The sequence below is a fragment of the Panthera tigris genome, chromosome C1 (assembly GCF_018350195.1).
Source record: "Panthera tigris isolate Pti1 chromosome C1, P.tigris_Pti1_mat1.1, whole genome shotgun sequence".
Lineage (NCBI taxonomy): Eukaryota > Metazoa > Chordata > Mammalia > Carnivora > Felidae > Panthera > Panthera tigris.
In genome coordinates this window covers 105,244,910-105,271,750 of record NC_056667.1, presented here as the reverse complement: position 1 = coordinate 105,271,750, position 26,841 = coordinate 105,244,910, and the positions used below count along the sequence as shown (strand labels likewise).

The following is a 26,841-nucleotide window of genomic DNA, read 5'->3' as shown; positions in this document are numbered from 1 at the left end:
CTGGCAGGAGGCCCAGGCCAAAGTCAAAGCCAGCTTGGCTCTGGGTGGGGCTTGTTTTGTAGAAGCTATTATACTAAAGCTGCCCTTATATGGTCTGGAAAGGCGGGACACGTTGCCTTAAAAGGATTTTGTATTCTTGAGAAACGATGAACCTCAACTTCTCCAGTGGCATTTGCTCCCAAAGCCCAGACTAGCATTTTAAGGACCTAGAGGAGAGGATGGACAAGGATGGGGTCTCTTCCAGCCCAGCTTCTCTCTTCAGGTTGGCGGCTCCCCTGGGCTGTGGTCCACATGGAAATCACGCGGGAGGTCTGACCCACTCAATACCCCTGAATTTGGCAACAGGCTCTGATGAACAGCTAGGTCCCTCTTCAAGGCAACACAAAAGCAGGAATGACAGAAACTTTGCTACCTCCCAGGTAGGGACTGAGTCCCATACCAGGTGGAAGGGATGAGTGACTTTGTACCTGGGAGGTGAATGGTGGGGCTATCCCTGGGCCCCAAGGGAATAAAACCCAATTCTAGTCTGTCTCTTTTAACCTTCAGAGATGGCATTTACTGGCCTTCTATTCCCAGAAGATTGTTTAGGAGGGAATGGAGGTGCTAGAAACATAGGTTCCCTGGGTTCCATCTGACCTGTTGTAAAGGCCTCTAAAAAGTGAGGTAAAGAAAACACCAGCTTCAGCCTCTAAATTCTAAAATTAAAATGGTTTCTTCATAAAACAGACCTCCAAATAAGCCAGGAAAAAGAATGAGAAGTCAAGGATTTTGGTATAGATATATCATTTTAATATTTAATTTAAAATAAAATCAAGGCTGGATTCATTCGGGGGAAAATATCTAATTTGCAGAATAGAAGTTTTTTTTTTTTTTAATCGTGAAATTATAAGTCATTAGTGAAAACAGCCTTCTCCCTCCCCCAGGCTCCTTACAGAGCCTGCTTAGGAAATTAGAGAGGTGAATCATCTCCCTTACCTCTTCCCCACCAGGGCTGGGCTCTCCCCAGGACCCAAGGGAGGAATAAATCCTCCATTGCCTCTTCTCATTTCTACCAAGAGTCAGTCTTTAGCCCTAGGCAGGAAGCCCTGTATCAGGTTCAAGCTCCTGAGATAATGAGGGTCCCTTGGTTCCCTACTAAGGTTGGGCACATCTGGGTCAGAGAAACCACAAGGAAGACCTTTGCTTTTCAGACTCATGTAGGCAGTTATCAGGGTTCCCAGATGCAACCCCCTTATGAACACATGCATAGTCACAGAGGGAGAGGAGGAAAGATGGAAACCCTGAGCAGAACCAAGCCCCACCACCTTATCATGGCCCTACCAAAGTCCCTCCCCCAGGGCAGCTCTCTAGACCATTCACTGGGGCAGCAGGAAAGGCTGAGGGCCCTGTTTGGGGAAAGGCTGGCCCTTGGAGAGGTATGAATGTGTGGGTATAGAAGGCAAGAAGAACATCCTTATCTCCTCACCCTGGCTAAGGCACCAAAAGGAAAGAAGGAAGGTAGGAATGGTGAAGATGGGAGGGGAGAACAGATCCCTTGGATCCACTGGCTTAGGAAAGACAAAATACATGGGAGTGGAGAGAGGTGGGGACTACCATATAGGTCCCACGACTGTGCAAAGAGAAGCATCCAAGAACTGGGTAGAGCCACACTAGTGTGTACATTACCCATAATGTTCCTTCCACCCTGCTCCAGAGTTGGAGGAAAACATGTTGCAGGGGTCGAGGGAGCAGAACTGCAAAAGGTATTTTTCCCTGAGCCTGAAGGTTAAGGGCTAAAGAAATAAAGCTTTATATACATGGCAACATCTATTCCTTCCTATCCTGCTCAATCCTCTTTGGTCCATATGCTGACCATCCTGTTGCTATGAGGGAGAAGAGGGAGGGTCGGCACTTAAAGGAAGGGCTCAGTTGGCCTAAAATACCCACTACTCCAGAGGAGAGGGAAAGCCCATGCACCAGCTTAGTGCTAATGACTTTTTTATCACCATCACTCACACCCCTCCCAGTCTTAGGGCTGAATAATTGGGTGTCCCCCTCTCTCCCCACAGGAATGAGGAATCTGAGGCTTAGCAGGGCAGAGTAGGATGGCAGGGCAGGCCTCAAGTGTGGTTTCTGGTCCCCTGTGGACCCAAGCTAACAGGAACTGGTCTGCAGGTTGCTCTCCGTGAGCAGTGATGCAATGGAGGATGGGTCGTAGACACTGTCAAATTCCTCATCTGAACTCAGCCCTTCATGCTGGGTTGACTCAGCAGCTGACCGGGAGGCTTTGCGCCTGAGTCAGAGAGAGGAATACTTGTAAGGGAGGGAGACAAAGATTGAGACAGCCACACTTATCATGCTAAGGAAATTCCCAGTTGTTCTAAGGCCTCTAGGTACTCACGAGATCGCCCACCAATCTGAGATCTGGGGAGATGGGATATAGACCAGGGGCTTGGATACTAAAGAATAATCATACAGGCTTCCAGACAGAAGGAGTGACTGCCAAGTACCACCTTAGGGATCCTCCTCCCCATCCAGGAGACCCCATTCCCTTCCTGCACCACAACCCCGAATGAGCAGGGGTCAGAAAAGCAGCCATTACCAGGAGTCCTTCTCGAGGGTTTTGATCCGGGCTTGGAGCTGTTCATTGGCCTCATGCTGCTCCTCCAGCTCACGCTGGGCCTTCTTCCTCAGGCCATCGAGTCGCTCAATTTCCTCTTCTGCTTCATCCACCTGCCGCTTCAAAGCCTTCACCCTCAGGCTTAGCTGGACAGGATACCAAGTCCCCACATTAGAAAAGCATCTGCTGCTACCGTGGGCTGGGACCCTCCCCTGTAGCAATTTTGACAAGGGATCATTGCCCTAGAAAAATGCTATGGCCATGGGCAAGTTCCCTAACTTTACAGGTTTGCTTGGGGGGATGAAATGAGTTCATACATGTAGAACACTTAGAAAGAGAACCTAGCACATCACAGGCACTCGATGCATGTGCTACTGTGACTGCTCTGATCCAATCCCTCCAGTCTCATCTCCACCCTTATACAAGGAGAGTCGAAGCTGGGAAGACCTCTGAGATAGGTCCTCCCCTGGCCTTCAAGCAAATGCTCCATACATGCTTGCCATATGGTTGCTTGGCCCTGGCTGCCCTCCTTACCTGGTCCTTCTGGTCATTGACATGCTGCCGCTCGTCATCAATTTGAATGGACAGCTCTTTAACCCTCCGCTCCAGTTTTCGGTTGGTGGACTGCAAAGCTGTCTTCTCCCTAAGAGGGTGTGGAAGGGGGTGTCTATGGCTGTCACCATTTCTAAAGGAACACCAGCTTGGCCCCTTCTGGCCTCCGTGAGCTCTTCTCAGTCACATCACACTGGAAAGGATCCAGGGCAGATCCAAAGAACCAGGAGAGAAGAGGTCATTCATATTTCAGAAGGCCTGCAACTCTCTTGCTCTTTACCAAGGAAAAAAGTTCCCCCTAAATTTCAGGCCAGGTTGGCCATGTCTGAAGTGCAAGATGGAGGGAACCTCAGAGGAGAAAAGCCCAAAAGGAGAGAAGAAGGGCTCACGTCACCTCTCTTCAGCTTGCAGCCGCTCCTGCAACTCCCGATTCTGGGACTCAAGATGAGAGAGGCTGGCATTGGGCTTCTGGAAGCCTTCTGAGCTAGCCAACCGGCTCTTCAAGTCCTTGTTCTAAAAGGGGCAGAAAATCTTCACAGTCACATTCCACTTCCAACCCCTCCTATGGCCATTTCACCTGCCTCCTGGGGTCTGTCCCCAAGACTCCCCACTCCCCAGCTCACCTGTCTCTCCAGGGAGATTTTGTCACACTCCAGGTCCTGTCGAGCTGACCTCTCCTGCATGAGCTCTGTCCTCAGCTGGTCCACCTGGTGGGAAGGGGTGAGAGGAGCCAGATTTGGGGAGCGCTCACAATGAACTAGGCAGCTGAACCACATGAAGCAGAGTAAACTGCAGGATGCTCTCTGAATCCCCACAATTCTCAGGCGACTAAAAAATCAGCCTTTTCATATGGGACGAGCCACAGAATTTAAACAGGGCCTCCTCCATCACACCAGGAATTAGCATTCCTTCTGAATGGAAGTAGCCTGGATTCAGGGCAGAGAGTAATCCCAGGCCACCAGGATTCCTTCTTCCACTCAAATCCCTGGATTCTTTCCACCCGTCCTGAAGCAGAGGAGACCCTGAAGTAGCACCAGCCATGCACAGATTCTGCAGCCAGAATTCTCCAGATTATGAAACATGGGAGGGTGGAGGTGTTTTTGAGAGGGCCGAGAGGTTCTGTAGTCAGGGATGGATGCAGGGGACGGGTAAGGAAGGGCTTACCTGGTCCCGGCCACGATTCACGCGTTCCGTCAGCAGCTCCACAGTGCTCCTCTCCTCATCTAACTCTGCTTCCAGCCGTGAGACTTTTTCCTGTGGCAGAGGAACAACAGGTTCTTTCTGCCCCACATGCTGGACACCAGGATACCAAACCCAACCAGGACCCTCTCAAGGCCCCGCCTCCACAGACCTGTCTCACATGTCCCCATAAGCAGCTGGTCCTTGCCCCTGCCCAGAGCCACCATAAAGCTATCACCCTCTGCTGACCAGGCATGGCATCGAGGGAAAGAAGGAGAGGGCACCTGCTCTAGCCTTGGTCTCCTGGCAAGATGACAAACCCCAGAATCTATTCCTCACTGGGGTACCCCTGTTTCCCTAATGGGAAAGCAGACAGAAAGCAAAGTGCCCGAGCCAAGGCTGGGATGGAGAGAGTCAGAAACCAAAGTGCCAGGGTACAGACTAAGGAAGCATGCTCAAGCCAGGCAGTCCCATGTAGATACTAAGGGTATGGTCTCTGGAGCCAAACCGCCTGGGTCTGAAAATCAGATTCCTAGCAGAGGAGCCATGGCTAAGTTGCTTACCCTCTCTGTGTGTCAGCTTCCCTCAACAATAAAATGGAGAAAACAAGACCACCTATCCCACAGGGTTATTTATCCTCAAGATTAAATAAGTCTGAAGTGCCCAGCACATAGCATAATATGTGTTTGCTGCTGTTATTGTCTTGTTATTATTATTATTGCCAAATATGGCAACCTGAGAGCACTATTGCCTCTAAAGAGGAGCCACTGCTATCCTCAAGCCAACTGCTGCCATGCAGATAACTCAGGATCAGAAGCTCGCTGCTACAGAATTTTCCAAACGTATAAACGAAGCCAGAGGTTTTATGTGACGTGTACATTTCTAAACACTGGCAATTAATTCAAAGCCATTTAAAACACTGCAGTCAGGGGCACCGGACTGGCTTGCACAGAGAGCATGCAACTCTTGATCTCAGGAGTTGGGAGGTGGAGCCCCATGCTGGGTATAGAGACCCCTTAGAAACAACAACAACAAAAAAAAATATTTAAAAAAAATTCTCTTTAAAAATGTTTAACAACAACAACAACAAAAGAAAACACGAAAGGAAACAAAATGAATACCACCTTAGTCAAACTCCATCAGCAGTGGGCTACCAGCTTTCGATCCCTAGCATAGAAAGGGGGCTTGGGGCGCCTGGGTGGCACAGTCGGTTAAGCGTCTGACTTCAGCCAGGTCACGATCTCGCGGTCCGTGAGTTCGAGCCCCACGTCAGGCTCTGGGCTGATGGCTCAGAGCCTGGAGCCTGTTTCCGATTCTGTGTCTCCCTCTCTCTCTGCCCCTCCCCCGTTCATGCTCTGTCTCTCTCTGTCCCAAAAATAAATAAAAAAACTTTGAAAAAAAAAATTTTTTTTAAAAAAAGAAAGGGGGCTTGGCGTGTCCCAGCTCCTTTCCCCACAGAAGTCCCAGCTCCAGGACCTGGACACCCCTCCCCTACCCCCACCCCCCCATGTCATTACCTCAAGACCCTTGAGTTGCCGGGTCCTGTCATCCTGGGAGCGCTTTTTGTTCTCTGCCTCCTGCTCCAGCCCCTGCAGTTTCTGGGCCAGCAGCTCCTTGTCCAGCTGGGCCGTGTCGCGGTCAGCCTGGGATGCCTGCAGGGCCTGTCGCAGCCTCTGGGTCTGGACAGAAGGAAAAATGGAACAGCCCGGAGAAGTAAGGTGGGGACTCAGGGGTGGGAGCAGTCCGCCCCTGCGGAGAGAAATGTTTCATCACTGATGTTCTTTAGAACCTCCAGAGCAGGTGATAATCAAAAGCAGGCTGACTTTTAGTTTGTTTTCTTTTCTTTGAAGATCTGGTGGGTTTTATTCAACCATTCAGGGATCTGGGCAACATCCTATCTAGCCGGCAGAAAGGAGCTCCTGGTCCGTTTTCTTTATTGTTTTAACGCCCTACAGAAGTTAGAATCACCTAAGTGGTTTTTAGAAAACTCGTCCCGGGTCCTGGCCCTAGGGGTTATGATTTAAGTGATACGAGCTGCAGCTTGGGTATTGGGATTTTAGGTATTTTAACAAAAAAGGTTTAATGTCATGACAAAACACAAGTTTATAACACATTGTTTCTGTAAAAGATTGTGAAGCATTAAAACTAGCAATCATATTTACATTTTTTTTAAGGTTTATCTATTCTTGAGAGAAACAGAGCACAAGTGGGGGAGGGGCAGAGAGAGAGGGAGACACAGAATCCCAAGTAGGCTGCAGGCTCTGAGCTGTCAGCATACACCCCAATGCAGGCCTTGAACTCCTGAACTGTGAGATCATGACCTGAGCCGAAGTCAGACGCTCAACCAACTGAGCCACCCAGGCGCCCCTACAACTATCAATCATATTTAAAGCATCTACTGTACGTCAAACATGCCTCTGTATTGATACCATACTTCCACTAACATTGCAGTGTTGAAATTTTTTTGGTACTGGGATCTTTTTTTTTTAATCTCCCCAGATGATTCTAATGTGCAGCAGTTTAAATATTGCTCTACAGGGGCGCCCAGGGGGCTCAGCAGTCAGAGAGTCTGACTCTTGATCTCAGCTCAGGTCATGATCCCAGGGTTGTAGGATGGAGCCCCGCGTTGGACTCCTCACTGAGCCTGGAGTCTGCTTGAGATTCTCTCTCTCTTCCCTGCCCCATCCCCCACTCACACTCTCTCTCACCCTGTTTCTCTCTAAAATAAAAAAAATTAGAGTTAAAAAAAAGTCACTGCTCTACAGACAAGGCACCTCCTATCATTATTGGTACCTAGAGTGGACAACTCCCTACCTCACTATGTCACTCTAAGTGGTTAGACCTAAACCGGGGTCCCAGGATCCCTTGGCCCCAGGTTTAGTTAAGAGGCAATGACCTGCAAACCAAGGACATTGGGAGAGTTCCCACCCTCCTGCCATTTCTGCCCCTACCTCGTCCTGAAGCCGGCTCAGCCCCCCAGAGCTCTTCTCAGCCTCACTGGCCCACTCCTTGGCCTGGCGCTGGGCATCTGCCACCTCCCGCCGGGCCTTCTCCTTGTAATCCTCCAGCTGGGCCTGGAGCTGCTGCAGGGCCTGCTTAGAGTCATTTCCAATCTGCTCCAGCTGAGATGCAAAGAAAACAGCCTTTCAGCACTGCACCTCTGTCCCTTCTCTGGGCCCAAACACCCCAGACCCTCCTTCCTGCCGAAGCAGCCCTCCATTGCTCTCCCCTGGGCCCTAGGTCCCTAGTGTGGCTAGTAGTAATATACAGATTGCCTGGCTTCAAATCCTGGCTCTACCACTTACTAGCTGTGTGACCACAGCTCGTCCTCTCTGGGTCTCAGTTCCCCATCTGTAAAATGGGAAAATAATAGTACCTACAATCACAAAGTTGTGAGAATTATGATAGCTAATTATGTAAAGTACTTACAACAGTGTCTGACACAGAGTAAACCTAATTGACCATATTTCAACAAACCCAAGAGGCCAATGATTACAAGATATACGACTAAGAAAGAAAAATCTGCCACTTGAACTGTAACATCCCATCAAAATTATACAATGCAAATCAACTTCAGAGTACATTTTAGAGCTGACGAAATATATTAGGTGTTTGCTCTAGCTTTACAAAGAGATTAGGAGAGAACCTTACCTGAAAAAAAGTTATTTATTTCTTTTTTTCCTTCTTCCTTGCCCTCCCCCGAATATAAAATCCCACCCACGAAAATTCCTGTATTTAGGTCTTAAAGACATCTAGGGAGGGATTATAGAGCTTTCCTTTCCCTACCCCAAATAGAAAATTCTACTAATGAAGATTGTTATGTTCAGGTCTTAAAGATGTCTCAGGGAGAATCCCAGGAGACATTCTCCAAGGATCAAGACCACAATGAAATGGGACATAGAGGGGAGGTCGAGGGCACAGAGAAAGAGTAGAAAGGACACCCTCTCTGAAGATTTGGCCTTGGCCTCCCCAGCAATGAACTTGAGGAAAGCAAAACCACACATTCTGACCTCCTCCCCTGCTCAGGCAAGCTTCTGAAAGAGCTGCGCCTCTTCCTAAGAGCCTGGGCCACCCCGCGCCGCACCTCCTTGTTCAGCTGGCACACAGTCTTATCCAGCAGGCGCTTCTGTTCCTCCAGCTCAGCCTTGCCCCGCCGGAGCGCCTCCCGCTGCTTCCCCTCCTCCTCCAAGGCCCGTTTCAGGGCCTGCTGCTCCTGCCCCAGGCGGGCCAGCCCCCGCTGGGCCTCCTCCAGCCGGGCCTCCAGTGCCCGCTTGGCAGCTGCCAGGCTCCCCTCCTCCTCCTGAGCTGTGTTCAGGGCCTCCTCAAGCCGCTTTTTCTCTGCCTGGGAGAGGGAAAGCCATTTGGAGAGGAGTAGATAGGAGGGAAGAAAAAGAGGTTTATGAAAAAGGTGGGTAATGCAAACGGGCTCAGAGGAACCAGCAAAGGAATTAAGACACAGAGGACAAGCACAGGGTGAGAGATAAGAGACAAAAATACTAGTACAAAGGCCAAGACATTCATACCAAAGCACACTCCAGAAAATAAACCTAACTTTAACAGAGGGTTGTTGGGAAGGCAAAACCCAGCATGCTCGGGGCAAAAGAAAACTGGTAGCTGAGGATTTTGCTAGGGAGTGTTTAGCCAGGGGTGAGGGGAGAGAGGGCCAGGAGGAAGCCTCCAAGGTGGGCAGAAGCACTGACCTCTAGCCGCTGCACCCTGTCGCGAAGCCTCGCCTCCGCCACTTCCCCACCCTCCGCCAAGCCTCGGGCCTCCTTCAGCTGCTGCTCCAGACCCAAGATGCGCCGTCGGAATTCGTCATTTTCCTCCTGGGTCTCCCGAAGCGTCGTTTCCACTGCTGCCCGCCGCTGCCCCAGCACCTCCACCTCTGCCTCTGCTGCCTTCTGAGCCTGCGGCCAGTTGGGGGAGTGGCAGCTCAGACCCCAGGGCTCAAGGCCACCGACCATCACCAAGAAAGCCACCCCAAAGAGAGCCCACAAGAGCCAGATTTCAACAGTGGTAGTGCCCCCCTGAGAACCCCACCCCTACGGAGACGTGGTGTGTGCCATCAGGTGCAGCCCTGCCTCCCCCTGCCAACCCCTGGCTGCTTTTCACCGCACACTTATGACCAAGGATCTGGTCTGTACATACCCAGGGTAGGTAATTTCCTCGCCCTCTGGCTCCTCAGCCCTCCAGACCCCTCAGCCTCCACCTCCTAAGCCCTGTGCCCACTCCCCTTGCCTTGGAAGCCTCTTCACAGTCCTGTCTCAGCTGCTGGAGGGTCTTTTGCAGCTGGAGGTTCTGCTGTTCCAGTTCCCGGCCTCGATCAACCTCAACCCTCAGCTGTTTCTCCAACTCCCGCTCTCGGTGACGCCCAGCCACCTCCTGGCTTTGCTGCTCTTCCCTTAGCTCTTTAAGTTCCTGCTGTGTCCGGCGCAGCTCCTAGAAGGGAAGGGGAACGGTGACAGGGCAGAGAGAGCCACCCTTGGATAGGACACTGTGTAGCAACCAGGACTCTCATACATTGCTGGGGGAACGTAAGACGGTGTGGCCGCTTGGCCGAGTGGCTTGGCAGTTTCTCAAAAAGTTGACCCATTAATCCCATTCTTAGGTATATATCCAAGAGCACTGAAAACATTTTTTGGGAAAACATGTTATATGACTGTTCATAGCAGCATTATTTCATGAGAGCTAAAAATATAGAAATGACCCAAATGTCCATCAATTGGCAAATAGATAAACAAAATGTGGTATATCCACATAGAATATTATTCAGCCATAAAAAGTAATGAAGTACTGACACTTGCTACAACATGGGTAAACCTTAAAAGACATTATGCTAGGTGAAAGAAACCAGACATGCAATATATATGTATATGATTTGTAATGTATATGATTTGCCAGAAGAGGCAAATTCATAGTGGCAGAAAATGGATTAGTGGCTGCCAAGGGCTGGGGCAAGTGACTGGATATGGGGTTCGTTTTTGAGGTGATGAAAATGTTCTGTAACTAGATAGTAATATGGTTGTATAACTTTGTGTACACACTAAAAACTACTATGCTATACACTTTAAAAGGTGAATTCTATGGTATGTGAAATAAATCTCCATAAAAAAAATTACATGGAATAGATGAGGGTGTGAACAAAACAGGATTGGCTGTTTCAAAAACAAAAGAAAATATACTGAAAACCAAAAAATGCAACACAATAAATAGTGGGGCTGCTTTTATTTCTTTTTTATTTAAAAAAAAAATCTTAAGGTTTATTTATTTTGAGAGAGAGAGAGAGCACAAGTGGGGGGGGGGAGGGAGAGGGGAGAGAGAAAATCCCAAGAAGGCTCCATGCTATCAGCACAGAGCCCAATGTGGGGTTCAGTTTCACAAACTGTGAGATCATGACCTAAGACAAAACCAAGAGTCAGACACTTAACCAAGTGAGCTACCCAGGTGCCCCTACTTCTTTTTTAAAAAATTAAAATATTGGGGCACCTGGCTGGCCCAGTCAGCAGAGCATGTGACTCTTGATCTTGGGGGTTGTAAATTTGAGCCCCACAGTGGGTACAGAGATTATTTCAAAATAAAAATCTTTAAAAAAATTAGGAGGGGTGGGAGAAAAAAATTAAAATATGAACTCTGGTTCTAGTTCTTTAGCTGTTACTTCTGAAATTCAGAAATTACCATAATTAGGCTGAAAGGTTATATAATATATTGTGAGTTTTCAATGTAAGACACTAACAAAACTACAAAGGAAAAGAAAAACAGGGGCGCATGGGTGGCTCAGTCGGTTCAGCATTGACTCCTGGTTTTAGTTCAGGTCATGAACTTGCAGGCTGTGGGTTTGAGCCCTGCGTCAGCCTCTTCACTGACAGTATAGAGCCTGCCTGGGATTCTCTCTCTCTCCCTCTCTCTCTGCCCCTCCCCCACTCGCTCTCTCTGTCTCTCTCTGCCTCTCAAAATAAATAAATAAACTTTAAAAAATTGAAAAAAAAAAAGAAAAACAGCACAGTGTATGGTCTACATTGGACAAGGTCTGTTTTCCTAATGTATATACTTTGTTATTGATTAAGTACAGATAAAACATACTTCACATATGAGTAAGTGAAGCTCTGGTTATTACTTTTTAGCTTTTTAGCTTTATCTAGCATGATCAATGAACTGAGATTGTCCAGAGGAATTATGTAGACTAATATAGCAAATAGACTTCAGACTATCCTTAATTTTTGTTAACTTCATATTAATACAGTAAAAATTTAAGAGCACTTTTCATTTCACAGCCACCGAAGTATATTTGGTTTTGGTTTATTATGTTTTTCTCTACCAAATATGTGTGTAAGCTCAGACTTTTATTTACCTGGAAAAGCATCACAACTATACTTCTTTACTCTAATACGGTTACTTTGGTTAAAATTAGGCAGTCTTACGGTAAAGGCATGATACACAAGCATTGATCAATTAATACTTGTTAAGTAAGCACCAACTACATATCAAGCATAGTGCATCAAAGATTATAAACCTAGAAGAATCTTCAGGAGGCCATAAATGCCAGTTCTCTATACTAGCAAAAATATTTTCTAAGTTTCTAAATCATCCAAAATAATTACTTGCTTTCTTGTCCTTCATAAACTAATACAAAGAATATGAAGAAATTATTTATATTTACTTCAATTTGGTGACTTTATCATTTATAAAACATCCGTGCATGATAAAACATCTAATTCCCTTGGTCTGGATGCTATACTCTCTAAGCAGCCTTCAAATTACAACTTGGCTTCCCAAGTAGGCCAGCATGCCATGCCAATACAAGTATTCCAGTCTGTGTGACAACATTTCACATTACGAGTTAATAAGCTGGCATTCTAACTATAAATGTTTGTTTCATAGATGTAGGTAAAGAGTCCATATCCCACCCCCCCCCCACCCCCCACTGCTCCAAAACAGAGCAACTCTTGCTATCTGACCAAACTCCAAGCTTGCAAAAATGACCCTGAAGTTTCACAAATCCATCTAAATGCTGCTCCCCACGAGGTCTCTTGGGAGGTAGCCAGCAGCCACCAATCTGGCCACCAAAAGTCCTTTACATTAGAAACCTGTATATCTAATGAGAGCAGCCAGGCTGGATCAGAATGTGTGGGGCAGAGATACGGCCAAACAGGTCCTGAAAACCAAGCACATAGGAGGCAGCCACAACAGTGTAGAGGCCCGGTCAGTGTCTGCCAGCCCAACCTGCCCTTCCACACTCCAATTCCAAGTGCTTGCTTTCTCTTTCTTTCTTTCTTTCTTTCTTTCTTTCTTTTTCTTTCTCTTTCATCTCTGAACCCAATATGGGACTCAAACTCACAATCCTGAGATCAAGAGTCCCATACTCCACCAACTAAGCCACCCAGGCACCCCTCCAAGTACCTTCCTGAGCTCCTCCATTTGGCGAGTGTCTGCAGCACCAGCCCGAGCCTGCCCTAATTCCCTTTGCAAGACCTCCATCTTGTCCCCAAGCTCCTCTTCCATTTCCTCCTTCTCCATCCGCAGCTGCAGGAGTCTGAGCCCAGTCAGGTGAATGAAAAGGGAAAAGGAACAAGTTCAGACCACCTGCCCAGGAGAGGTTAGCAGGACAATGCAAACCACCTCCCCAGGGGCCAGGAGCCTGGGCACCCACTGTCAGCAGAGTGAAGGGCACAGCAGGGGTAGAAAGGAAGCAGGATGTAGGAATCATGGATAAGCATTCCCGGGAAAGAGGCAAAGTTCTCACTCCTGCTTGGTGGCTCTAAGCTCTTCCTTGTTCTTCTGGAACATGCTCTGCCAATGCCCTGTCTCCTCCGATGTCTCCTCCAGCTCTCTCTGCAGTTCCCGCACGAGGGTTGACATCTTCTGCCTTTCAGCCTCTAATGCAGCATGATCCTAGAGAAGGGGACAGTTGGGGGCCAGGAGGCTCAGAGGGAAAAATGCACTTCAGATCAAAGTGTAAGTGTGTAGAAAGGGAGGCTTGGGCACACAGGGCACCACACCAGCTGCACACCCTTGTCCCCCAGCGGTGCCTGATGTGATGCTAGCAGAAAGCTCTTCCCAAGCCACAGTCCACCCCACTGTTGTTTAGATGAAGCCCCCCCTTCCCCCCAGTTATTTCCCCATGGGACTTGGGTCACACACCCTCACGGTACTCCTGCCCTGCACTCCCTCTCTCTGCCCTTGCAGGTTTCCTGGCCAAGGTTTTCACTACACCTCACATGTATCTTTTAGAAGGAGTTGCAGTTACAACTAGAAAAGTCTCAAAATACCAAGGCCTCACGGCAGCCCCTCTTGGGGCGGGGAGTGCCCACTTCTGGTGGCCCCTGCTCTGGCCACATGCCTGGGTTGCGTCTTGCATACTCCGGCGAAGCTGCTCCGTGTCTCGCTGGTACTGCTGCCGGACCTGTTCCACCTCCTGGTCACGGGAAGCCACCTCATCCTTCAGGGCCCCCTTCAGGGCTGTCAGCTCCCGCTCCCGCAGCCTCAGCTGCTCCTCTACCCGCTGTTTGCCCTCCAAGACCGCTTCCAGAAGCTCCCGGGTCTCTAGCAGGTCCTGGGGAAATGAGGGTGGAAGTACAGGGGTGACTGTAATAGGATCTGCCTTGCTATTCATTCAGTCAGCCGATCAGATACACTGACTGAGCACCTTGTACATGTTAGACTCAGTACCAGGTGTGAGGGGCCTCTGAGATGCCTATTTAGGAAAAAGGAAACTCACCATTCTGGGATCTAACCCCAGCCCACCTTTGAGTCTGTCTGAAAGCACGCTAAGGGGTACCTGTAATCAGCTACCTACTGCCCATGCGTTGGGGAAAGTGTGAGTGAGCAGATTTGAAGGTGCTCCAGATGACAGGAAGAAGAGGCAGGGGGAGCCATCCTGCCCCCACCTTCATTAGCGCCTCCTTAGCAGGCTCCGGCCCCTGGGCCTGCTTCAGCTTGTCCTGCAGCTCCATCACTTGGGTCTCCAGCCTGTGTCGTACCCTTTCACCCTGGTCCACAAGGAGCTTCATGTTCTGGAGCCTAATAACAATAGATAACGTTATCAAGCTAGGTGTCAGCCAGCTTTCTAAATACTTTATGTGTATCGTTTCATTTAAACCTCCTTAAAGTCTCTGTTCAAATCTTAATGAGGCCTCCACTGTGCCTCCACCATTCGGCCCACCGATCTGCTTTAACCTTTCTACTTATCACCTTCTCCCATGCTGCAAATGTACTTACCTAATATGTTCTTTATTTACGGTCTGCCCTGTTTCCCACTAGAAGCTCTGCTTCTGGAGAGCAGTGCTCCTCATCTGAACGGTTCACTGATGTACCCCAGGAATCTAGATCACTGCCTGCCACACAGTATTCACGGCAAAACATGTGCTGAATGAACAATCCTGTGAGGTAGGTACTATTATTAACCCATTCTACAGATTTAGAGCCTGAAGCAGAGAGGCAAATCCAGGTAACCCTACTCAGACACCACCACCATGACCGATAACGTAAAGAGAAAGGTCCTATCTTTAAACTGTCTCTGTCTGCTTTTAGAGACTTCCCCCTGTCTCTCTCACCCAGGGGCAACCTCCATCTGGCCTTGGTCCCCAAACAGCCCCACGTGCATACTCGGCGGCACTCACTCTCTGGTGCTCTGCTGGGCCTCCCCTTTCCTCCTCTCCAGCAGTTCCTGCAGTTGCCTGCACTCTTCTGCCTTTTCCTCCAGCTGCCGCTCCAGCCCAACCCGGGAGGGTTCTAGCTTCTGTCGCTTCTGGAAAAGGCAAGGAGAGAAAAACAGGTGGAGAGTAGGAAAAACCTCTCAGAAGGACGAGGAGTAATGGGAACGTCTAACATTTAATGACACTCCCTAAATGACAGGCGCTGTACTAGGGACCCTGTGCTTATTATCTGCATTTAATACTTTTCACAAGCCTTGGGACTTGCGATGGTTTAAAGTACATCCACTAATTCCTCGACATTCCTTTCAAAAGGTGAAGCCTCAGGGTGCCTGGGTGGCTCAGTCGGTTGAGCATCCAACTTCAGCTCAGGTCATGATCTCGCGGTCCGTGAGTTCGAGCCCCGCGTCAGGCTCTGTGCTGACAGCTCAGAGCCTAGAGCCTGGAGCCTGTTTCAGATTCTGTGTCTCCCTCTCTCTGACCCTCCCCCGTTCATGCTCTGTCTCTCTCTGTCTCAAAAATAAATAAACATTAAAAAAACAAAAAATTTTTTAAAAAAAAGGTGAAGCCTCTTCCCTGGAGTATGGGCTGGACTTGAGGACTCTCTTCTCTTTTTTTTTAATGTTTATTTATTTTTGACAGAGAGAGAGAGACAGAGCATGAACAGGGAATGGGCAGAGAGAGGGAGACATAGAATCCGAAGCAGGCTCCAGGCTCTGAGCTGTCAGCACAGAGCCCAGCGTGGGGCTTGAACCCACAGACAGTGAGATCATGACCTGAGTCGAAGTTGGACGCTCAACCGACCAAGCCACCCAGGCACTCTGAGGACTCTCTTCTAACAAACAGAAAAGGAAGACGTGATGTGTAGCTTCTGAGACCAGGTCCTAAAAAGGCATTGCAGCCTCCAATCCTTACCCTCTCTCTTAATCATTCACTCTGAGGAAAGGTAGCTGCCATATTGGACGCTCAAGTGGCCCCATGAAGAGGTCCACATGGCAAGGAGGTGAGGCCTCCAACCAACACCCACTGTCTTCTCATGACTAGCCCCAGCCAATACCTTGCCAGGAAATTCATAATAGACCCTGAGGCAGAACTACCCAGCTCAGCTGCTTCCAGATTCTGGGCCCTCAGACACCAGAAGATGATTATTTCAAGCTGTTAAGTTTTGAGGTAATTTGTTACACAGCCATAGGTAAGTAATATAGTACAATTATTATTCCCACTTTACAGTTAAGGAAAGAGTGGCTTTGAACATTTAAAGAACCTGCCTAAGGTCAGGGTAACAGCCAACAAGTTAAGGTATCAGGATTTGAACTCAGTTTGACTCCACAGCTGACCACTTAACCAGGACACTATACTGCTTTCCAGGAAACAAGGGGTATTAAAATCCAACACTTACTGAGCACCAACTACATTCAGGGCAATACCCTGAGAGGTAGAAGCAGTCTATATTTTTTTAATACATAACCTTTAGCATAAGACTGACCTGAATTTTCAAATTCTTCTCTGCAACTTACTGTCTTGAACAACACACTTAACCTCTCTGATCTTCAGTTTTCTCATCATGAAAGGGTTCACAATACCTACCTTACGAGATCCCTATAATTACGACGCATTGCCTGGGACAGTACCTACTACAAGAAGTTATCCTCAATAAATGACAGCTATTGCATACTGCCATCATTATAATGTCAATGGAAAGGATTCAGGTAAGTAATCTGCTCAAGGCATACACAGCCAGTGCGCAGCAAAGCCGGGACAGGAACTTCCAAAGGAAACGGGTGGAAGGTGGTCAGAGCCCTGATGACTGCACCCCTGTCCCTAAGCTCCAGAGAACCCCAGACGTCCTTGGCGGGCCCAGCACACACTCTTGCCTCTGGTGTCACAGAACACACGAATGCTTGTTCCATTGCTTGGAAGAGCAGCCCAGGCCCCGGTTTCTCCCGTGTCCCGCATTCCCCCTGCGTCTCCAATCTCCCCTCACCTTCACCTCTTCATCCAGCTTTTGCTGTAGCTCCTCCACTTTTCGGGTGAGTTCCCCTGCCCGCCCAGGGCCTTAGTGGAACCAGAAGGCATCTGCCAGGGATATGGTGGGAAGGGATGAGTCCACATCCAGACCCCAGTCCCCAAAGGCCCTAGCCCTGTCCACCCCCCACCCCCACCCCCCCCAGGAAGCAGCCACTCACCACCAGGGGCTGCATCTGTTCCAGCACCAAACTGACCTTCCTCTTCACAGACGTTTCGCTTTCTGAACTTCTGGAGGATGAAAGAACAGAAGCAAAGCTTAAGGGAGGGAAGAGGCAGCAGAGATGAGGGAAAGGGGAGCTAAGGGCAAGGAAGATGGGGAACGAAACTAGAAGGAGGAGCAGGGAAGTATGTGACTGCCCTGCTGGGAGGGCCCCCACGCACCCCTCCCTCAGGATGCTGTAGATGGTGGCCTTCAGGTGGTCCACACTGCCTGGTGGGGCAGCCTCCTGCTGGTCTCGGAGCAGGTCTGGAGTTGACTTGAACTGCAAAACATAAACCCAGAGAAATAGGAAGAGTAAGCCAGGAGCATGTGTGGCGTTCAGATGGCGCAGCAGCGGCGGGTGGGAGACGGGGCCCTCCACTACGATGAACAAGCCTGAAGTGGGGAAAAGAGGAGACTGCTGAGGCCTGAGCAGGAAGCCCAGGAGACATCTGAGCAGAGTATGCCTCTCACTACTGCCACAAGCCACATTTTCCTTGACAAGCAGACCTCAACCAGCTGTGAACTGTGTCACAAGTTATCTGTCACTAATGATAGTTCAGGTCTAGAATTTGTAAATGAGTTACTTTTAAAACAGGCTTAACTGCGTCTGCACGAAGTTGCTCCCCGACTCACTTGCACTCCTGAGTGGGAGACAAAGCCGGGAGTTGTGACAGGAGCACTGGGTGCTGCTTCGATTACCAGGCCCGCCTTACTTACTCTGCAGACCTAGCAAAAGCTAGTGGCCGAGCACAGTTAATTGCCAGGCAGTAATAAGTAACTCTCATGCTTGTGAAGGCTGACTTCATAGTTCGTTCCATTTTCATGAGAATATCATCTGTTTAGTAGAAGGATATAGTGGAGGACAAAAGTAGAAACCTTCTGCCTTTAGCTATTTGAATCAGCAATGGGTCCTGCAGCTAGTGGGTCAGGAAGCAGAAGCCACAGGGAACTGGGGTCTGACCTGTAGTATGCCAGGGTCCTGGACTCTCCCCTGTGGCTCCTCAAAACTCTGAAGAACCCAGTCCTGGGTCTGACGGGAACGGCTAAAGCCACCAAGTGGGCTCTGGCTCTGGACCGACTGTTTGGAGCTGCCCATGTGACTGTCATGCTTTGTGCTAGGGGCCCAGTGGTTGGGGGACCGACGCTCCCGTTCCTCAAGGGTGTCCCGTGGGAGCCGGTTGTCCAGGCTTTGGCTCCGCTTGCGCTGTTCGGGGGGCAGTGTCCGCATGCGCCGGCCAGTCCGGCCCCGGGTCTGCCCCCATGGTGGCTGTCAAACTTGTTGATAAGAGAGTCCACTGAAGACAGGGGAGCGGTGTCGATGGTCTCTGCGGAAGCTCCTTGAGGGGCCAGTTCCAGCAGGCTGGTGCTCCGGGTGCTCGGACTCACAGGGGCAGGGCCTGCCAGTGAAGCCTGGGAGCGGGATCGGAGCAGCCTTCCGTTCCAGTGGTCCCCAGACTCCTCATCAGACACGCTGCCTTGTGAGCGTGCAGGAAACTCCTTGGCGTGAGAGTAGGAGTGCTCCGGGGGTTCCGAGTTGGAGCTCAGAGCTCCCAGAGCCCCTCTGTTGTTGGCCCCCTTGATCTGGACTCCAAAGGAGTCACTGCCTTGCTCCCCACTGTTGAGCACCACAAAGGGCTGCCCAGCAATGCCCTGCACACGCACAGCCACCCCATAGGTACTGGCTCTCGCATCCTTAGCTGGACGTCGCCCACCGCGACGTAGGGTGCCCATCTCTGCATCCCCTGCTGGCTCTGTGATGAACCGAATCTGGACTCCATGGTCTACAGGTCCCCGGGGCTCAGCCATGGTGGATGCCGGCTCCATGAAAAAAGGGGTCCTAGAAAATCAAGAAAAGAGTTTAGGCTGAGAGACTGGAAGTAGAAACACTTGTCCAGCTTTTGTGGGGCTCATTGCCTTGTCATTTCTTCTATATACAACAGTGGTTCTCACATTTCATCTGAGCAGCAGAAGTACCTCAAGGGCCTATGAAAACACAGACTATTGGACCCTATCCCCAGAGTTTCTGATTCAGTATGTCTGGATTTGCCATTTCTAACAAGTTCCCAGATGATACTGATACATCTGGTCCAGATTCCAGATTTTGAGACCCACTGACTTAGAAGAATCCATTTCCTCTAATACAGTCCTAGTGAGCTTGGCTTTGTCAAGAGTTTAATGATTGCTTGACCTTCGCACATACACATATACCATGATGTGCTTCCTCCAACCCCAAACCCTACCTAACAGATACCTCTATCCTAATGGATAAAAGGGGCCCTCCACTCCCAGAGCTCATTTAAAGTACGGAAGACCCATAAGGTATGCCCTCCCATTTCTGGGAGAATAGCAGAGATGCCTCTGGGTTGAGGGAACTGAGGGCTGAGTGAGGAAAGAGATGGGAGAGTAACTAGGTTTCTACTGCGTGTCTGTTTGTCCTTTTTAAGTCTGGAACCATGTAAATGTATTGCTTATTCAAAAAAAGATTTAAGTAACATTTAGGAGTTCCAGTCCAAGGGGCCCCAGGTTAGGCAGAGTTGTCCCACCAGAGGGCCAGAGTGAAGACCACCCATGGGCCAACTCCTCAGGTCCACATTAGCCTAAGATTAGAGTCAGCAAAATGGAATGTATTCTAGGTACGCTCTGGCTCCAGCAACTGGGGAGGGCAGGTTCTCCTTCAAGCAAATAAAAACTCCAGCTTCCCCAGCCCTGCGACTAATCTCTACTGGAGACTGGCACCACACTGGAGGCGGGGCATCGAATGTGCCAGACAGACACACAAATGTACCCAGCCCAACCTCCCAGTGGAGCCCTGGGCCAAGGAAAGTTGGCAAGGCCCCCTTCAGGGACTGTAGATATGCTAGGAAGCCCAGGAAACTGGGGGTGAGTGGGGAAGGGAGTGGCCTAGCTCCAGGTGAGAAAGGGCTTGGTGGGAAGAACATTCCTAGCATTCCCAGCCCTTCCCCTCCAGGGAGGGAAGGAGCCCTTACAGGCAATAGTTCTTCACCGTTTTGGTTCTGAGACCCCATTGGAGGGAACAATGAAAGCAATGCCCCTACACCCCCCAGGAAATAGTCCACAGAGTCTCAAGAGTTTCACGAACACCTCAAAGCTACCCTGAACTAAAGGAGCCCACTCAGGCATCCGGGAGGACTTCAACCTACCTCAGATACTCCAAACAAACAGAAGGACATTTAGTTGGCTGGGTCCTTTGTTAGAATTCAAGTAAGAGATGGGACCGGAAAAGAAGCTACAAGGGGTCAGTTCTACAAACCGTTCATCTAATAGAAAAGGAAATGGGGTGCCTAGGTGGCTCAGTCAGTTGGGCGTCCGACTTCAGCCTAGGTCATGATCTCGCAGTCTGTGAGTTCAAGCCCCTCATTGGGCTCTGTGCTGACAGCTCGGAGCCTGGAACCTGCTTCAGATTCTGTGTCTCCCTCTCTCTCTGCCCCTCCCCTGCTCATGCTCTGTCTCTCTCTCTCTCTGTCAAAAATAAGTAAACATTAAAAAAAAAATTTTTTTTAAAAGAAAAGGAACCCAGGAATATATGAATGAATATATTCATTTGATATTATATAACCATGAGCAAATCATAATTTTTCTGAGCCTCAGTTTCTTCATCTGTAAAACAGGTATAATAATAACACCTCATAAGGTAATATCTGTAAGAATTAAACAATAATTACATGTGTAAAAATTTTATCAAGTTTGGGGTGCCTGGGTAGTTCAGTCAGTTAAGTGCCCAGCTCTTGATTTTGGCTCACATCACAACCTCTCAGTTCATTGGTTCGAGTCCCATGTCAGGCTCTGTGCTCAGTGGGAGCCTGCTTGGGATTCTCTCTCTCCCCCTCTCTCTCTGTCCCTCCTCGTGCTCTCTCTCTCTCTCCCTCCCTCCCTCCCTCTCTCTCAAAATAAATGAATGGAAAAAAAATTTTTTATCAAGTTCTACACTTCAGATTTTTGCGTTTTATTTACTCTACTTTATTTATTTATTCCACTTTAATAAAAAGAGGGAAAATGACAAGATATGAAACATGAAACATACCTAGCAGTGTATGCCTGTCACAAAGCTGACAACAAATGTTACCCAGTGTACATGCTGTTCCTTCCACCAAGACCTTCCTGGCTTCACCTGCTTCACAGAAGAATGTCACTTCCTCAGAGCCTTTCCCAACCAGACCCTCCCACAAACTAGGTCAGAACCATGTTATATGCTCTATAGTCATCCTTCAATGAATTTGCCTCAGGTTTTTTTTTTTTTTTTTTGGTTTTTTTTTTGAGAGAGAAAGAGAATGAGAGCATGGCGGCGGGGGGGGGGGGGGGTTGCGGAGCAGAGAGAGAGGGAAAGAGAATCCCAAGCAGGCTCCACCTACAGAGCAGAGCCCAATGTGGAGCTCGATCTCGATCTCATGAACTGTGAGACCATGACCCGAGCCAAAATCAAGAGTCAGATGCTTAACTAACACCCAGGTGCCCATCAGTTGTTTTTTGTTTTTAAAGATTTTATTTTTGGGGCATGTGGGGGGCTCAGTCAGTTGAGCATAAAAAAATGATTGTGATTCTCTTTCCTTCTCTCTCCCTCGAAAATAAAATATTTTTAAATTAATTATGTTAAAAAATATTTTATTTGTAAGGAATCTCTACACTCAAAGTGAGGCTCGAACTTACGACCCAAGAACAAGAGTTGCATGCGCTACTGACTGAGCCAGCCAGGTGCCCCTGCCTCAGTTTATTTTTCTATATTTATTAGGGTGATGATTTGTTTCCTGTCTGTCTCCTCCACTGGATTATAAACTCCTGGAGGGCAAAGATCATGGCTCTCAGCTGACTCCGGTGGCCCCAGGGCCTGGTGACATGGTGCACATCAATAAATATTTGTTAAAGGTCGTATCCTAGACCAAGGCAGACTCTCACAGCAGTAGGCAGATTTGCCCAAGGGTCCCTCACAGCCATTTCTCATTTGCCCTGGTGACAGGACCTCTTCCTAGCCTGGACTCCCTGCCCCATTCGATCATAATTTTGGAACCAGATGTGCCTAGACTGCCAGCTCTCAGAAGTCACATGATTTATTCATAATGCAGCTCGACTCTGTCAGTACATCTACTGATCTTCCAGATCCGGGTCAAGGAGCTCCCAGGCTAGGCCCACAGAGCGCCCAGCCCCTCACCCACACAAGAGCACCAAGTCATGCAGAGGCAGCGCTGAACGTGCCCCTGGTCCCAGTGACTCCTTAACCTCAACCAAGTGTTAGACCCAGGACAGGTGGGTCAGGGGCCAGCGGGACTGAAGTGATCTTTGGGGTGGGTCGAAAAGCAGGGCTTTAAATAATTCAACACGGAAAACCCGAAACCTATCCGCCTTCAGTTACAGAGGACAGTGGGGCGTGGCCAGGGGAGCCAGCCGGCTCCAAGGTCTTAGGTAAGCCCCAGAGGCAGGTAAACAGCCATCTAGTGCCAAGCAACATGGAGTACAGAGCCTTCCCTCTCATTGCCTGCCCCTGTTTTTCCCTCCTCTGGCATGTGCCCAGGACACTCCTCACCAAATGTACTCTGGGAAGAGCCCAGGCCACAAGTTAAGTCAGCTTCATCTGTCTGCCTCTGCCATTCCTGCCCGGAAGGAGGGGGAGGATACCCTGCACCTGTACCAGACAGGCACTTCTCCCTGAGTTACTCATTAGCTTGCCCTGCCCCAAATCTGTCACCTCTGGCCCAGCCATAAGCATCTGGCTTCCAACTAGGAGTGACATTCTCTCGACTTCTGGCAAGAAGTGGGGGGTGGGGAGGTTTGGGGTGTGCAGAGGAAGAACTGACACACACACAGAGCCAAGCAACATGCTAGACATACCCAACTGGCAGATTTAGAAGGTGGAGGAACGAAAGGTATGGAGATTAGACTCTCCTCAGAGGTAACGAGGGAAGCAAATGGTCAAAACAGAATAGGACAGCTCAGTGACCTTGATCAATGGCTATTTTCTCAGAAAGAATTACAAAGACAATAAGGGTCTACGTGGATCAAAAAGAACCACCTCAAGTGGACCCCTGGCTCAGTCCACTGAAAAAGCTGAAACCTGAGAGCCAGGCTAGAGCAGCTTAGCCAGCGGAGGAAAAAACACAATGACAAACTGGGCCCTGCAAACTGGCTGGACTGGTTTGAGAGGCAAGGGGAAGGGGAGGGCCAGAAGGATTCCACTGGCAGCTCATAAAGCAGACCAGAGAAACTCCACACCACAGAGGACAAGGGGCAAAACCATGGGCAGGGACTGTCCAGCCTAGATGCCAAGGCCAAGGCTCTGAAGGAGGAGGCATAAGGTAGAGAGGGAACAGGAAGGAACAGAGGCACAAAGAACCTGGTGAGTGTCAGACCAGTGCGTGACAGGAAGACTCAGCGTCCCTTACCCCTCCCTCTCAAGTTCCCAAAGTTGCATTCCTGATCCCACATGTGCCTTGGCCAACTCCTTGGCCCTTAGTTCTCCCCTCCCCAGCATGAAAAACAGCAGCCTTACCCTCTCCTCACCTCCCACCAGGCTGATAGCAGGCAGATCAGCCTGGGGAAAGAAGAAAGGGTTCTAGGAAACCAGAATCCTCTTAGAATCCGGGAAATCTCTGCATTATCAGTTTTCTAGAACCAGCCCCCCACTCCCAAATATCAAGGATGACAGAAGAGGTGCAGAGGCACGTGTCAGCAGCCTGTGGATAACACAGCAGTTGCAATTATTTCCCAATTACATCTTTCCTCCGGCAGGGCATCAAAGGGGCCAACCTAAGATTGGCTCTGGTTCCTTTACCTGCCTAAGGCAAGGAAATCTGCCTCAGAAGTCTCGTCTGGGCCCCAATGTGCACCTCTCATGCAGCCTGGAGACTTAGAGGTGCTACTCCCTTAGTCTTGTGGTTTCCTACAGAGTCCTGCCTACGGCCCACACCAATGGTGCCTACTGCCAGTCTGACAGCCTTCATGTCTGGGAGTCAGGGATGCACAGTAGGGTTTCAAGGAGTTAACGTGGGCTCTGCTGGGAGGCAGCAGGGAAATTGGTTAGGTGCGGAAACCTCACCCAGTGGCCCCATTGAGAACCACAGATGAAAGTATGTGTGCTTGGGGGGGTGTTTGACATTAGCCCCCAGGAAGGGGCCCCATAAGAAAGTGTTTCTACATATTTTGTAGGCCTAGAGACCTATGCTTCCTCATATCCCTCTCTTGGAGAGCACTCTCTCAAGAGGAAGACAAAATTCTCCCAGGCATGAAGGCAAAGGGGGATAGGAACTGAAAGGCTTCACACTTCTCAAGGAGATGGGGGTGCCGTCTTGTTCTACTGCTCAGCGTCTTCACCTAGAGGTGAATGGTTAGAGCGAGACCGCACACCTCAAAGCCAGAAGGGAGGTGACAGCGCCAGCTCAGAAGGGCAGTGCGGGGTGGGGGCAGCTCAGGGAAAGAGCACCTCTGGGCGCCTTCCCCCTTACGTCTCTGAGCCCAGGCGGCAGCCCAGGCGTCCCCAGCTGAGACTAACTCCTTCCCCCGAACACCGCGGACTCCGAGAGAAATTCTGCAGCCAGGACGACGTCTGACCTCCAGAGAGAACCAGGCCCTGCTACTCTCTCACGTTCTGGGGGCAGCCTTGGCCCCAGGTGCCCCTCCGCTGGCACAGTCCCAGGCACCTGCTCAGGTGCCCCTCCGCTGGCACAGTCCCAGGCACCTGCTCAGGTGCCCCTCCCCTGGCACAGTCCCAGGCACCTGGACCTAGCACCGGAGAGCAGCAGCCCGCTCGTCATCGGTACTCCCACCCCAGCTTCACGTCCCCTCCTCCTCTCTCCATTCAGCACCTGTACCCTGTGAGAGGGGACCCCAGGTCGCCTCGCGCCCCGCCCCTCAGGGCTTGCCCCCCCGGCGTCCACTCACCCCAGCCGGGCTCGGCGCTCCCGGGCTCCGGCAGAGCTGCACGCGCGGCTCGCCAGCCCTCCCCCTCAGGCCCTCGGCGCTCCCTCTGTCCTCCCCCCTACACCCGGCGCCACCAACCTGTTACTCCCCTCCGGAGCTCCACCCGCATTGGCCGTCACCACCCGCCCCGCCTTTCCCTTCCTCTGGTTGGTCCTTTTCCCGCGGGGGGCGGGGCCGTTCGCCCTAGGCACCCGGACCGGGGGTCGCGGGCCGGGGTGGGAGCGCCGGGTCACGTGGGCCGGCGGGCGGGTTGGGGGGGCGGTGCACGGGAGGCCATTTTGGGGGCGTCGCGGTCGGTGCGGCTGGGCCCCAGGAGGGAGCCGCGCGCCGGAGCATCTTCTGGCCTCGGTGGGAGGCAGCCCTTCCCCCGCGCCCTGCTCCGCGGGGCCCCCGTCTGCACCGCTGTGTGCCCTCACCTGTGTCCGCACCGACCGGATTGCGCCGCTGCCCCTTTGCACAGGGTGTCTCCCCGCTCCGCCAGCGCCCCGCGACCTCAGCTCGTGTCGCAGCCTGAGCCGCGGCCCCCCTCTCCTGGCCTCCACAAATCATTGTCCAGCCTGGAACCTCTCTCTCCGTAGGATTTATCTTCCAAAGTATATAATTTAATTTTTTAATCGTATCCATCGTGTGCCTCTCGTCCTACCTTAAGCTCCACTAGGGGAAGGATCTCTTGTTTTGTTCGCCGCAACCCCGGATGCCTGCAACAGGGACCGGCACACAGTAGGCGCTTAATTTGTAGAATGAATGGGAACTGGGCAAACATAAATCTAACTTTACTTTGAAGGGGGATGTGAGCTTGCAATGAATAGGAACGACCCTCACTCTAAACAAAAGGGGACTCAACCCTAGGTTGTGAATCCACTTCCGAGAGATGGAGAGACTGCTCCCGACCCCAGAAGAGTAAAGTCAGGTCAGGGGCTCAGCAAACTGTGGGCCCCCTGCTAATAGGCTAGCTGTGGGTCAACAGCCTTACAGCTAGCTGCCTAGATTTTAACCGGAGACATATGTAAAAAGGAGATTACCTTAGGGGTGCTGGGCGCTGAATATTGTTCTCACTCAGCAAATATTTATTCTGTACCTATTTCAGGTTGAAGAGGAATTTTTTTTTTAATGTTTATTTATTTTTGACAGAGAGAGAGAGAGAGACAGAGCATGAGCGGGGGAGGGGCAGAGAGAGAGAGAGGGAGACACAGAATCGGAAGCAGGCTCCAGGCTCTGAGCTGACAGCACGGAGTTTGAGCGGGGCTCAAACTCACAGACTGTGAGATCATCACCTGAGCCGAAGTCGGCGCTCAACCGACTGAGCCACCCAGGCGCCCCTGGAGAGGAACCTTAAATGCAGCTGACAGTCTGGTGCATTCGCTGGCGCTCATTTCCTGTCCGCCCCCCCCCCCCCCCCCCGCCCTCATCTCAGCGTAGCTAGGTGTGGGTCCTGGAGGATAAAGTCCACCTACCAGTTCTGTGGCTAGGATGCAAAGTCTCTGCTTTCCTAGGGAAGCCTCTACAGGGATTAGAGTCCTCAAACCTGCCACTGCCTAGGGGAGGAGACAGCGAAGAGGTGTGGGGTGGGGAACCAAGAAGAAACACCCCTCCAGGATGTGTTATCTCCAGACCAGTGGGAAGATTTTAAAAATGTGTATGTGTATATATATATATATATATATATATATATACACACACATATATATGTATATATATATACACAC

The 26,841-nt window shown here is 50.3% G+C and overlaps 1 protein-coding gene across 1 annotated transcript; it reads right to left on the bottom strand.

The window, feature by feature from the left end:
* Window positions 1-774: 774 nt before the first annotated feature.
* On the bottom strand, window positions 775-25,174 carry CGN (cingulin). The gene is given in 23 exon segments (XM_042994119.1): window positions 775-2,272; window positions 2,582-2,745; window positions 3,134-3,242; window positions 3,546-3,664; window positions 3,775-3,858; window positions 4,316-4,405; window positions 5,848-6,009; window positions 7,282-7,452; window positions 8,415-8,672; window positions 9,031-9,237; window positions 9,569-9,769; window positions 12,728-12,860; window positions 13,071-13,219; window positions 13,668-13,880; window positions 14,215-14,347; window positions 14,947-15,074; window positions 16,964-17,022; window positions 17,025-17,055; window positions 17,166-17,235; window positions 17,389-17,489; window positions 18,171-18,460; window positions 18,463-19,046; window positions 25,097-25,174. Coding segments are annotated over 22 exon segments (3,582 nt in total). The 5' UTR covers window positions 19,034-19,046; window positions 25,097-25,174; the 3' UTR covers window positions 775-2,133.
* Window positions 25,175-26,841: the final 1,667 nt, after the last annotated feature.